This window comes from Antechinus flavipes, chromosome X (assembly GCF_016432865.1).
Source record: "Antechinus flavipes isolate AdamAnt ecotype Samford, QLD, Australia chromosome X, AdamAnt_v2, whole genome shotgun sequence".
Taxonomy (NCBI): Eukaryota; Metazoa; Chordata; class Mammalia; order Dasyuromorphia; family Dasyuridae; genus Antechinus; species Antechinus flavipes.
In genome coordinates, this window is record NC_067404.1 from 39,826,888 (window position 1) to 39,840,471 (window position 13,584).

General features: G+C 48.6%; 1 protein-coding gene across 6 annotated transcripts in view; it reads left to right on the forward strand.

Moving 5' to 3' along the window:
* ARHGEF6 (Rac/Cdc42 guanine nucleotide exchange factor 6) overlaps positions 1-13,584 on the forward strand; it is a 112,704-nt gene that overhangs the window by 23,592 nt on the left and 75,528 nt on the right. For all 6 annotated transcript variants that reach the window (XM_051969324.1, XM_051969322.1, XM_051969325.1 and 3 more), the window contains 3 exons: positions 2,040-2,124; positions 4,564-4,691; positions 6,171-6,372. In XM_051969324.1, coding sequence (XP_051825284.1) covers positions 2,040-2,124; positions 4,564-4,691; positions 6,171-6,372 — 415 coding nt within the window. The remainder of the gene's footprint in view (positions 1-2,039; positions 2,125-4,563; positions 4,692-6,170; positions 6,373-13,584) is intronic.

The window sequence follows — 13,584 nt, forward strand, 5'->3', positions numbered from 1 at the left end:
TTACCTAAAGTCCCCCCCCAGAAGCACGAGAGGGTTTCTGGAGACCTAGAACCAGAATGGCTCCACTTTGGTGAGCTCCGTGCCGGTGGACCACTATAACCCTGCCCGTTTCCGTACGGGTACCTGATTAACCACCTGATTAACTTTGTAGAGGAGAAGGGAAGAAGAGATTGGTTCTCTTTGGCATTCAGATCTCCCCCAAAAGAAGACGGGGGAAGAGGGAACCTTTGCCAAGAAGGTTCCTCATTATCATGTTCTGCTTGCCAAGATGGGGTGGGGTTTTATGATCATCATTTCTCTTCACCTAGCTTGAGTCGGAAAAACTCTGCTAATGCTCGTCTCGAGAATAGAACCCGTAGGTGACTTGGTCTCGGATAGGCCCGCTGTGTGATATCACAGGGATGGTCACCTGATGTTGTGATCACCTATCGACAGGCTCTTTTAAACAGTGATTTAGCATGTGCTCTTGGTGCCGTGGGAGATGGGAAGATGACTAAGAACTGGCCCCTCTCCTCTTGGACTTTAGAATCGAGCCCTTCTCTGCAGCCAATCTGCATTTCCTTTTGCTGCCTTCAAATGCTTTCTCTTGCCGTCTTGCAAGCCCCCTCCCCCAATTCTTCTGCCTTTTTTTTTTTAAGGCCACCATTTCACTTGTGTTTTAGCCATTTTCATAGGTGCATACGTGGGCATGGCCAGCTTCAAGCTCAAGTTTTCCCCAGTAGATGGGGTATTCTCCTACCCCGGCTCGGCCTGAGGCCCCAGGGTCCTCTTGCCCTCTGCCATTAACCCCTGCTCCATATCCTCTTGGATCCTCCATTCGTACAGAGGAAAAGCGTGCTGTAACGGAGTCCAGAGCCCTGCTCTCTAGTCCCCGCTCAATCACGTATTGGCTTTGTGACCCTGGCCTGCTTACGTACTTCTCTGGGTCGGTTTCGTCTTATGGATACAATACTGACAATATTTGTCCCACCTGCTTCACATGTCAGTGACAGCATCAATAGTAGACGTTATGATTTAAGGGACAGTTTAACTGCAGATACCTTTGGGGAGAGCTAATATTTAAAGTATGGAACCTCATCGTTAAGGGAGAAATTCTAGTATAAGTCATTGAATTCAATCAAGGGCCCAAGTCCCAGCAGGTGGCTCTAGCAAGAATTCAGAGCCCAGACCAGAGAGCTGAGAAAATGGATGTGTTAGGAAGAGGGTCTGAGCAGTACGGGGGTGCGGTGGGTCCAAATCTAGGCAAATGGGTTACATAAGGGGCCCGGTCTTGCCTCGCAGCTGGGGTAGAGCACTATTTCCTGCAGAATTTGGAAAGGCAGGCCTGAATTTGAAGTGGGGGATTGGGGAAGGCCACTACCAAACAACAAAGAGCCCCAAATAAAGAAATGACCCCTTAGGGTAAAAACAGAAGTGCCGGCCTCCTTTATTGGAAACGTCGCCTCATTTATCTATTGTTAATTATAAACAGTGACAGCCATGGGGGGCATGGGAGGAGGTGTGGTACTGTGGCTAGTGTCCAAGCTGGAGGCTGGAAGCCCTTCTTACTAGCTGTGTGACCCTGGCTAAGTCCCCTTAACTTGTGAGCTTTATGCTCCTTATCTGTCAAGGGAGGGATAGATAACAAGAGCACTTCCTCTCTGGGCTGTCGTGCGGAAGTCCGTATGTTTGGGAAGGACTCTGTGAACATGGCAGGGAGCAGATCACCTCAGTACGCTTGGTGGTTGGGGAATGGGCGGCGTTCTCTCCTTCTTTCCATGTTCTGTTCTCATTTCTTTATGATGTCTGGATAACCTGGACAAATTATTAGACGGCCAGGTTGGCCGGCAGGCAGGGGACTGGGGGGAAGGCGGACTGGGGGGAAGGCGGGCTGTCTCTTTTATTTGGCTCCACAGTATACACTGAGGCTTCCTTCTTAGCTTTGCAAATTGAGTTGCAGAGCTAGAAGAAGAGCCCCCCTCCTTCCTTCCTTCTGCCAGGGCCTGGTAGCTTGAGTGCAAGGAGTCTCACATTTTGCTTCTCCCTTTCCTTCCCTGCAGGTCTTTGATCCTTGTGACCTTTACACCGGCAGCAATTTCTCCCGAGTGCTGAGTACCCTTTTAGCTGTCAACAAAGCCACTGAAGGTAAGGCAGGGAGGGATGTGGGGGGGGGGGTGCACGTGGGGAGCGGGGGGCTCATTTGTATCTCTCTTGCCGTGGCAATCTCTTGGGTACCCCACCGACTCCTGTTCCCAAAGAGCCAGCTCAGGTCCAGTTCAAGTTAGGAACAGTTTTGCTATTAAGGCATCATGGCTGAAAGAGTCACAATGCAAATGCCTGAGTGTCTTTGTGTGGTGGCACCTATTATCCCCATTTTACAGAAAGAAATGTGCCCCATTTGTGGCACAAAGCCACAAAATTTACCTGGAGTGGGAAACTGGGAATCAGCAGCCCATCTCCCACCGCTGAGTCTGGTTCTCTTTCTCGAAACCATGTTGGTTTTCCTAAGAGATAAGAATATGATCCTAAACTGTGTGTGGAAAACTTCCCCTTTTAAAAATCATTTGACTTCTTCTGGTTCTCCATATGTCCAGGTAATCGGAGCTTGTGTCTATTTAAAGCTCAATTTTGATATTTCAACAGCTGGGTGGTCAAGGGGGCTAGAGGCCCGGCCTGGGCCTCTGGCCAAGCTGGAGTTAAATCCCACTGCTGACCCTTTCTGGTTGGGTGACCTTGAGTAACTTACTTCAGCTTTTTCCGCCTCAGTGTCATTGTGTGTAACAGTAACAGGAACTCGTGTTTCCATATAGGATCTCGTTTAGCCCTCACGATGATCCTGTGAGGTGGTCGGTATTATTAGACCCATTTTACAGATCAGCAGCCTGAGGCTCAGAGAGGCGAAGTGATTTGCCCCAGACTCACACGACTAGGATGTCTCTAAGGATCTGAACCCAGATTTTCTTGATCAAAGTCCAGCATGGCAGCCAGCACGTGACCTTGTTGTTTCATTTACCTCTAAGGCCTTAAATTCTTCTACCACATAAGGAGATGGAACTATATGACCCTGATGTTCCCTTTTAGCTCAAGATTGAGGATCCCTTGTATGGATTCAGGCAAGTCATGTCCTCTCTGGGTCTCAGTTTCCGCATCCAGAAAATGAAGGGTTTGGACTGAGTGACCCCTAAGGTTCCTTCTAGTTCAAGACCCACAATGCCATGGAGTCTTTCACGGGGTTATGCTGTCACCAACCTTTTGTTATGAACCTCAAATGAGGTCACGGCCGTGACATGCTTGGTCAAGCTTTAAACACCACAGAAATGTCACCTCTTCTTATTGGTTAATTGAACTCACGTGCCGTTCACTAAGTCCTCCCTGGATTCGTCTTGCTGAGTGAGGAATTGAGAGATTGATTCTAAAGTTACATCATGGGTCCTGCCCTCAAGGGGCTTTCAGATGGGAGCTCAGAGGGTCTTGGGACCCAGACTGCCATCTGAGAGTTACGGGAGAGCTGATCCATCACGGATGGTGTGAGAAACCTTGGCACGTTTGGCAGTGGTGACATTCGGTGGGAAAGAGCCCGTTGGGAGCCATCTTGGTTTTTTTTCAGCCTAAGATATCATTGGCAGGCTTGTAGCAGAAAGCCCAGTTCATTTTGGGAACTGTCCCTTTGGGGGCCACACAGGGGCAAGACACCCCTGTCTTGTCAAACACTCCGGGCCAGGTTTCTGGGCCCTTGCTTGCCACCACAGTTCCTAAGAATGCAGTGCCTTTCTTATATGAGGGAAAAATGACTTGGTGAAGGCAAAAAAAAGAGAAAAATAAAAAAAAAATTGAAAATTGTTCTCAAAGAAGCCGTTGCTCATAATATTAAATAAACTTGCTAGAGGTCTTTAGGTCTGGCAAAATGCTGAAGATACATTATTACCTCATCTAAGCCTCATGACAATCCTGAGGCAAAATACCCATTTTACAGATGAATAAATTAAAGTTCAGAGAGGCAGAATGCCTTGCTCCCACAGTCACTCAGTAAGTTTCAGACACAGGAGTTGGACCTAAGTCTTCCTGACTCCAGGTCCTTTTTCACACCATTTCCCCCTCACAATATTTATTTGGGCACCAGGCAACTTCTCCCTGACCCCCTTAGCTGACAGAATTGGGTGTGGTTCTGGAGCTGTCAGGCTGCGGCTCTTGGGGGAGACGTGGCTGTGCGGTCTCAGGTGTGACAAGGGAAGCGTGGCCAAGACATTTGGGAAGGAGCCTGGGCCCCCACGGAGGCAGGACGTAGGGAAGCACTGGCTGCCTAAGTCGCGGTCACAGCTCGACCGCTTGGGAATCAGCTCAGGGCCGGCTTGCCATTCGCTGAGAAGCGACTTCAGTTACGATTTGGCATCCGGGGCCTTGGGTTTGAATCCCAGTTCTGTTACTCTCTGTGTGATCTTGAACACGTCTGTTCCTCCCCTGGGGTTTGAGCCTCCTCTGCTAAAGGATGAGGTCGGAGTACTCGCCTTTCCCCGGCCCGTCCGTGTCATATAAAGACGCGAGTTGCAGCCGGAACTTCCATCTCGGCCTCTCTTGACTCCACAGATCACCAGGTTTCGGAAAGACCATGCCAGCCTTTCTCTTCCATTAGCGCTGTTTCCAGTTCTCAGACTAACCTCCCAGGAGCGGTTTCTAACTCGGCACCAGCACTAAGAAGGCATTCAAAGGCAGCGGTATGTATTGTACCAGGGGCGAGGCAGCCTTAGCTGTGTGGGGCAGGGGGCGGGCACCGGTGTGAAACTCCTCGTGGGGATGCTACCGTCAAGAATGGCAGGCGGTGGGGTGACCAGATGGCACAGTGGGTACGGCACCACTTCTGCAGTCAGGAGGACCTGAATTCAAATCTGGTTTCAGATACTTAACACTTCCGAGCCGAGCAAGTCGCTTAACCCCAGTTGCCTCACAAAAGAAAAGAAAAAGAATGGCGGGTGGGAAAGACATTTACCCCAACATATTGAAGGCCTGCGAGCATTGGCGGCACCCTCAGAATTTAGTGCCTTGGGGTAAAGGCACAGTTGCTCTGCCTTAGTTGCAGCTCTGCTCTTTGCTGCTCTCGCTGGTCCCCTCTGGCCTCCTGATGAGTGTGTTCCACTTGGAAATCTCAACCTGTGGTCGCAGCCTCAGTTGAGCTCCGCCACTTCTTCCCAGTCAGACAATCTTTTGGGTGCGGAAGAAACTTCCACGGTGGAAACGGGGCAGAAGCTTGCAGGTGTGTTCTTTCACCTGACCAGATCATAGCCGAGTTTGCTGGATTTGTTTTCTTCTCCCCTTGCAATAGCGGGGAGCGGGGTAAAAGCTGGTATTCTTAGCTCCACCCATAATATAACACAGCAGGAGAGTGCCATCCTTGCAGTCGGGGGGGGGGGCGGACTTCAGATCCCGCTTCTGGTCCTTGCTCACTGGGGGGCCTTGGGCAAAGCATTTCATCTCTGGACATCAGCTTTTTCATTTGGAAAATGGGGGTGATGGTTAGTCCCGAATCCCAGAGTTGTCTTGGGATCCCGTGATGAAAAGGGGTCCTTCCCTTGAAAGCACCTTCCCGACCTTAAAGTGTCATAGACATTTCTGCTGTCATTCCTCTTTGGCTCTCCAAAGAATGGTGACCGTACGATGAAAAGAGGGTTGGCTTGGGGGTCAGGGGTCTTGGGTTCCAATCTTGCCTCTGCCAGTTCTTACCCGTGTGACCCTGAGCAAGACATTTCACTGCCACAGGTAGGCCTCGGTAATCCCTGCCAACTCTAGATTCAGGATAAGCTCCTCCTTTCCTTTTGGAATTATCCCCTCTCCCCTGCTCTCTTGAGCTATACCTTTCAATCTCTCCCTTTCCCTCTTTGGACCTTGCAGTCCATAAACCCGGAGAGGCTGTCTCTTAGAAAGCATTAGCCCTCCTCTCCCTCTCCACGCCCTCCAAATATTGCCGCCGTCAAATCACTTTAAACCACCACAGAATCCACCCTCCAATCCACTGGAGTGAGCGATGGGATTGGCTTCGGGGCCTCCTCCCATGTCCGTTCCAGTGAACTGGAAGGGATCCCAGGCAGCCTGGCCTTGGTCACCACTGGGGGAGGTTGGCCTATGCTGCTTTTTTTGGTTATTGCTCTCCTTTTTGCTTTTGGTGATCACTGAGCTGACCGTACGTCCTTTTGTACCAGGAGATGACTGAAAATGGGAATCACCAGTTGGTGGTGAAGGCGAGATTCAACTTTAAGCAGACCAACGAAGATGAGCTGTCGGTCTGCAAAGGTGATATCATTTACGTCACTCGCGTGGAAGAAGGTGGCTGGTGGGAAGGCACGCTCAATGGGAAAACCGGCTGGTTCCCCAGTAATTATGTCAGAGAAATTAAGCCTAATGGTAAGTAAAACTTGAGAGAACTTTCTCCCAAGGATTATTGGTACTTTCTTGAGCATTTACTTAAAAAAAATTTTTTTTAAAACATCATTGGCAAAAATAATAATAATAATAATAAACTTCATTGGCATTTCCCAATAACCCTTTGGGATGGTCCCTAGTGAAAGAGAGAAATATGAAACATGGCATAGTGACACCTAAAACCATATGTGACAGTGTATGCAGCATTCTCTACCCACAGTGCACCACCTCTCTATCGAGTGGAAGCAAATAGGTTTCATCATCAATCCTTTGGTCACTGGGCTCATCCAAATTGGTATGTTGTTCCCTTTTTAACTTTGCTCCCAAAGGTTTTTTGTGGCCATCGCTGGCCAACAACAGACACGTGGATGAATAGGCATCTCTTTAACAAAGGCAACTTAATAGTAGAACAGAGAGAGCCAGCAAAGCCTCTCGTTCGGTCTCTCTGGGCCAAACTGTGCTTTAAGAACAACAAGGCTGCAGGAGACACAAAGAAAGCAATGGCTCCACCTTAAATCAGTCCCTTCGGTCTGCCTACCGACTAGAGCACATCCGGCCTGTAAGCGCCTGCCCAATGATGTCTGCTTGCTGACCTCAGCCTCTTGGGATGGCAGAATAGGATAAGAGGTTTCATGCTAACTTCCTTGTTTAGTCAGGGGCTCTTAAGGAGGCCTCAAGAACAAATGCCTCATCTCCGTGTCACAGAGAATGGAATCGTGGGTCTGGAGTGAAGCAGGTCGAGGCCGAAACTGGCCCATCTGGCGGAGCCTCCTTGGGAATCGTCCCAGGCGAATGGCTGTCCTGCCTTTCCCAGAGAAAGGCAGCTATGTAACCCCTCTTTCAATCATATGTTGTGATCTTTGCATTTGTAGCTTGCCCAAACCCCTCCTGTTTCCCAGTGAGCCCCTGTCCTTGTGGTCCTCAGGGAAAGTCCTCTCCACATTCTTTTGGCTTCCCGGAGACCATCACCAAGTAGCTCTGGGCCAGGCTAATCTGGCCAGGTCCCGCTTCACAAGTAGGGAACTGCTGCGCAGCCTGCCCCAGTCGGGGACTGACATTTAAATGGCCCGCTCCCCCGGGCTTTCCAAGTAGCTGCCTTTTGGGAATAGTCAGTCTTCCCACAGCTTCTCAGACATAAATCTGCAGTGTTAAATGAGGTATGCCTGTGATGCAGTCTATATTAATTGGTGCTAACTTTTTTTGGGAGGCAGCCCGATATAGTTAGTATGTGCAGGAGCCAGGGAGATCTGGGTTCAAATGTAGCCTCCGACACGGATCGAGGGTGTGACTCTGGGGAAGTCACTTAACCTCTTAGTGCTCTAGGCAATGAACTCTCTCTCAAGATTGTAAGTGACTGCCAAGCCGCCCTCTGCTTCTGTAGGGGTGTTCCTGCCCAAAAGTTCCCCAAAGTTTTGATCCCGTATTTTCAGACTTCTTGCCAAATTTCTCATTACTGTGTTTAGTTAAAACCTCTGGAAGGAATACTCCTCAGCATACATTTTGTTTTTAAATTTTCCCTTTTAAAATTCTTTTCCCCCAATTACATATAAAGACAATATTTTGAGCATCCTTCATCATGAAACAAATGAAATCATTTAGAGTAGGAATAGTCTTGTCTATGTTTAAAAAATACAGAAAGAATAAAAGGAAATATAGTGATAAAAAGGAGTGAGTGCTTTATATTAAATTTTTCCTTTAAGAAAGTCTCTGATAATGAAACTAAAAAAAGCCCCAAACTTTAAAAAGTATCTCGTCAATCGACTGCCCTATTTCTCTATCTAGCAAATTGGAATCATGTTCTTGATTTCCTTACGTTTGCTTTTTCTTCCCATTATTTGTAGAAATTTAATTTCTTAACGAAAGTAAATTTCTGTACGGCCACCCAAGAAAATGCTAGAGAAAGCAGAAGTAGCATTGTGGGTAACGTCTTCTATGGGGCTTGGTATCTGCTGGCAAAAATCCATGATATTCCTCACCGATGAAGTCAAGGGAATAAAAGATTGCGAGTCCAAATAACTTGTTAGTGTTAAAGACAATTTTTAATATTCATTTAAAAACTTGAGTTCCAGATTTTCTTCCTTCCTCTCACCTTCCCCCTCTCTGAGAAAGTGAGCAATTTGATGTAGGTTATACATGTTCAGTCAGGCAAATCACATTTCTTTATTAGTCGTGTTGTAAAAGAAGACATGGACCAAAAGGAAAAACACCTCAAAAAACTGATGGGAAAAACAATAGCCCTGGTCTGCATTCAAATTGTATCACTTGTTTCTTTGGAGGTGGGACACATTTTTCATTAAGAGTTCTTCGGTGTTGTCTTGGATCAGTTTATTGCTGAGAAGACCCAAGCCATTCACAGTGGATCGTCATGCAGTGTTACTATTACTGTATACAATGTTCTTCTGGTTCTGCTCATTTCACTTTGTAATGTGTTCATGTGAGTCTTTTCAAGTCTGTGATATGGGAGCCACCTGCCAGGGGCTGCTGGAGGTCTAACTCGGACCTGTAGAATGGATCTCTTCACGTGAGAGGAGGAGGATGATGCAAGGAGACTGAGAGGCAGTCGCGTTCTCTGGCAGATAGTTCAAAGTGTGGAACTGGGGCTCGATCAGTTCATCGATAAACATTTATTAAGCACCGACCGTGTGCCAGGTGCTGTGCGAAGTGCCGGGGTCCACTTCGGGAATCCGCTGGTGAGAGGCAGAGGCCTCTGGGGCCTTCCCTTTTGGTCTCGGTTCCTTCCTCTCAAGGGTTGCCACTGTGGCCGTTGTCGACCTTGTGTCCTGGGCTCCTACCCACTTCCTCCTTCACCTTTGAACAATGGTGATTAATAAATGAAGAAAATAGATGATAATATCAGAATGATGACGATGATAGTAATAGCAGGAATGAGGATGAGGACGATCCTAACAGACGGCTAACTTTTAGTAAGGGCTTTCCGGTTCACCAAGTGTTCTACAAGCATTATCTTAATTTGCTTTGAATCCGAATCCAGTTCCAGACTCACCGAGGGCGCTCTCTAAGCCGGAGTGTGTCTGTCATTCGGAGACCAGCCTAGCTGTGCTCAGGGAGTTTCTGCAGCAGCTTGGCCATGCTATGAAGAGTTTTACATCCTTAGCAACTCTCATTATGCAGTGGAATGGAAGGCTTGCACTCTGTTGGCTTGGAGCAGCGTGTAACCCATAAGGATGTAATCTCCGATCCCCAAAGTGTGGAGATTCCGTATGATATTCTCCCGCTTCCAGCCCGAGTGTGTTTGTGGCCACGTTAGGTATTCAGAACAGCAATTAAAGGGTGGAGGTGGAGCTGGAGGGAGATCCTAGTAGAGTGCCACGAGACTCTCTTCTGCCCAGTATTATCAGTAGACCAGTCCAGTGAGGTGAAATTGGATAGGGAAAAGCGCTAGACCCAAGGTTGGGTGGACCATCTATATTCAATATGAGTTAATAATGATGTGTCATGGCAGCGAGAGGCTATCTTAACAGAGGGATAGCATCTGGAACAAGAGCTGATAGTCCAACTCTACTCTTCCTTGGCTAGGCCATTGGGTTCAGTTCTGAGTGCCATCTTCTAGGAAGAGCAGTGTTTAGAGGGTGCATAGAATGGTGGATTGAGTGCTGTTCTTGGAGTTAAGAAGCTCTGGATTCAAATCCCGAATCAGACACTAGCTGTGTGACCCTGGGCCCTGAGATAGCCTCTGCTATCTTATAATATAGTATAGTATAATATAATATAATGTAATGTAAAGTAATATAATATAATATAATATATTTATCTGATATCTTGGGATTCCCTGAGTTTACCACCATGAACCCAAGGTTGCGAAGTCTTGTCTAAAGGTGCCTGGAGATAACTTGCAAAAAGTATCACCGTCGTCCCCAAAGCGTTTGATTGGTTGGCCCTGGGGAGTGAAGGGTGCTGGTTAGCCAGACCAGGCTTCTTAAAATTTTTCTACTTGCGATCCCTTTTCACCTGAGAAATTTTTACGTGACCCTGGATATACAGGTTATATAAAATAGGCTTACAAATCAAACATAGATTACTGATAATAAGTCACAGTTCCACTACCCCCACATTCAGTTATGAGACCCCCATATGGGGTCGAGAACCGCAGTTTAAGAAGCCGGGACCTAGTGAGTAACTTTCTTAGCAAGTCACCGCCCAGGCTATAGGAAGGTCGTATTGATGATGTGTGCTGGGGGCGGAACTCAAACCCAGCTCTCTGTCCATCACCCAGAGTGTTTGAGTCCACTCAGATACGCTGAACTTCAAAGTGATTGAAGAGAATCACTTTGATGTGGAGGAGGCAGAAGGCCAAGGTTCCCATCAGACATGTGCTCATTGGACCTCAGTGGCGGAAGGCTCGATGTCAAAGTTGCCTCCGTGGGCCCCATTAGCCCGGAAGTTTGTCACCTTATATTTTCTTTTGGCAGTTGGCTCAATCCAAAGGAGCCATTTGGCAGGGGTGGTGATTGATTGGATCCATCTTCCCTAAGAAATGTTTCTGAAGCACCTACTACGGATCAGGGAATTGTACTAGAGCCTGGAATTACAGAAACAAATCAACAAAATAACCCCTGCCCTAAAGAGCTTCGGGTCCTGCCAGCTCTAGTCCTGGCATCCGTAGGTCAAGGTTATTGCAAAGTGGGAAGCACTAATTCCCTGGTGCCATTTTGCCCATCTCCTTCCCATCAGAACTGTGTCCCCTGGAGCCCTGCTAGACTGTGCTAGGAGAGCTGGGAACCAGGTCCCCCCACCTCACTTATTATGTGAGTCTGCCCCCTCCCACCATTAGAATGGAAGCTCCCCGAGGACAGAGACTGACTTCCTTTGTGCTTATGTTTGTATCCTTAGCAGGTAGCACAGTGCCTGGCACACAGTAAGTGCTTAAATGCCCACTCTGTCTTTACCTATCATCTCTGTCTAACTCTTCTTTCTACTACCCTATGGAAATATCAGTGAGTACTCTTATTACTTTGCAGTTCCTTTTTATGTCTTGGTCTTTTCTTGAATGATAACTCGATGGCATATACTCCCTCTGGTACGTTAAACGCAGCCCTGTCGTTAAGTGCAGTGCCAGGATTTTGCAGCGATATCGATCTGTTAGAAAATCGCCACCGTCTCTTGCGCGTCCCTCGGAGGCCTTAGGCAGATGGTTTCAGATGGACACTCGGCGTGCCGGCTTGTCGCGGTCTCCCTTCCCTCCCTCCCCATGTTGGAGAAGCTTCGTTTGCAAGCTCAGGACTTTTTCAGGAAATGCCAGGGACGCTGGGAAGGCGGGGGAAGTGGGGAGGGAGGGGCAAGGAAAGGGGGACGAGAACTCCTTTGGGAGAAAGTACTCGTTTGACGAATTTTCTGAGATGTTCCGAGTGACATCAGTGCTGAAGCATGTCTTCCAAGGTGAATGAATGGCCTGTTCTGTGAGCGAGGGAATGAGGGCCTGCAGTGTTTCTAAGAGCCCCGGCAGTAAATGCAAGGATTGTTCGTGAGAGCCATCGGGATAGAATTGCATCGGCCCCCGTTCTTGGCCAGTAGGTGCTCGGTCATTCCCATTGACAGGGAGGGGATGGCGGTGCGGCGCAAGCCTGGGCCCCGTTTAGTGCCGCGCAGGTATCAAGGTGGTGGAGAATCGCTGTGATCTGATGGCCCCCCACGCCACTTCTGCCCTGGCCCGGGCCCCGGGAGAAGAGCGCGTCGCTCGAGCGTGTGCCTGGCGGCCGGGCCGAAGGGGAACTGGGGGAGAGGAAGAGGAAGGAGCATCCGTCCGGACCCCAACATTTGTTGTTGTGCTGCAACTTTGGGTTTAAGATGTTACCACCTACTGGGTGCGTCATCTGGGGCCTTGGGTTCAGCTCAGTGGCTTTCCTCTGAGTTCTTGCCGAGCACGGTACTAGGCACCATGGTGGGGATAGCTCCCTCCATCCCAGCTATCCATTGATAGCCCAGTTCAGTCCAATAAACATTTCCTAAGCCCCTTAGTGTGCACGGAGTGCCATGTTTGATTCTGGTGGGGCTGTCATGGGGGAGGGAAAAGGAAGCTGAGCTCTCAGGAGTCCCCTGCCCCTAGGAAGCTAACTGATAACAGCTCATGCTTCTATTATGATTTCTTCCCCATAACTCTTGTCAAGTGGGTAGTGCAAGCAATAGTATCCCCATGTTACAGGTAAGGAAACTGAGGCTCAGAGAAATGTCCAAGGCAGGATTTGAATCCTAGTCTCATGTTTCCAAACCTAGCAGTGTATGCGTTAGGCACGTAGTGCTATAAGCCACCAGAGTAGACTATGACAAGGTAAAATCATGTTTCCTATCCTTAAAGCACTTCAGAGTTATAATCATGATGATTATTACATGGTGATTATTCCTTCAAAGGGAAGATGTCCTCGTGTCTGCTTGGGTTAGCATAGCCCCAGGTCCCCTCAGAAAGCTGACCTTTTACCCGTTGACTGACACTCTAGATCCTTTCGGGGGGCCTCCCTCAGGAGCCCGGATCGTGCCGCTTGCTTGCAGCGGGTAACCCTCTAAGCCTGTGGGTGTCACCTCCGAAGGGCCCAGCACCGCAGATGCCGCCCTCCCCCCAAGCTGATGAATGTGCAAATCCTTCCTTTGTGCTTATGAAAAGGGAGCAGCCCCCTCCCCCAGCCCCCCACCCAGGCCTCGGGTCTTTGTACCTCCTACTGGGGCACATTTTTCCTCCTAGGATGCCGGCCTCTTTGGAGAGGCCTCTAGGAACTGGATTTGAGCTGCCACTGAGGCCTTTGTCTGCCCGCTGCTCTGGCCTCCCAGCTGTGGACCTCCCTGGTCTCTGCTCAGCCAGGGGGAGTTACTGTCCGCAGTTTCACACACATACACACACACACACACACACACACACACACACACACATGCCGTGCTTGATTCTTTTGGTTAAATCTCAGGCCTCTTCCCCACACACATATACTTTGAATTAGAGAGTCTTAAGTCACCCATAAAATGCAAATTGAGCTAAGACTCGGAGAGTAAAGATGGGCGCGAGTTTTTAAAACTGCCCCTTTTTTTAGTTCCTTCGGAGCTGGATGAATTAACATCTTATTAGCATGATGAATGGCGGGCATTTCTATGGGGCTTTATGTTTTGCAGAGCGCTTTACAAATATTCTCTCACAACAATCCTGGAGGGAAGCGTTTTTATTAACTCCATTTTGCAGATGATGATGATGAT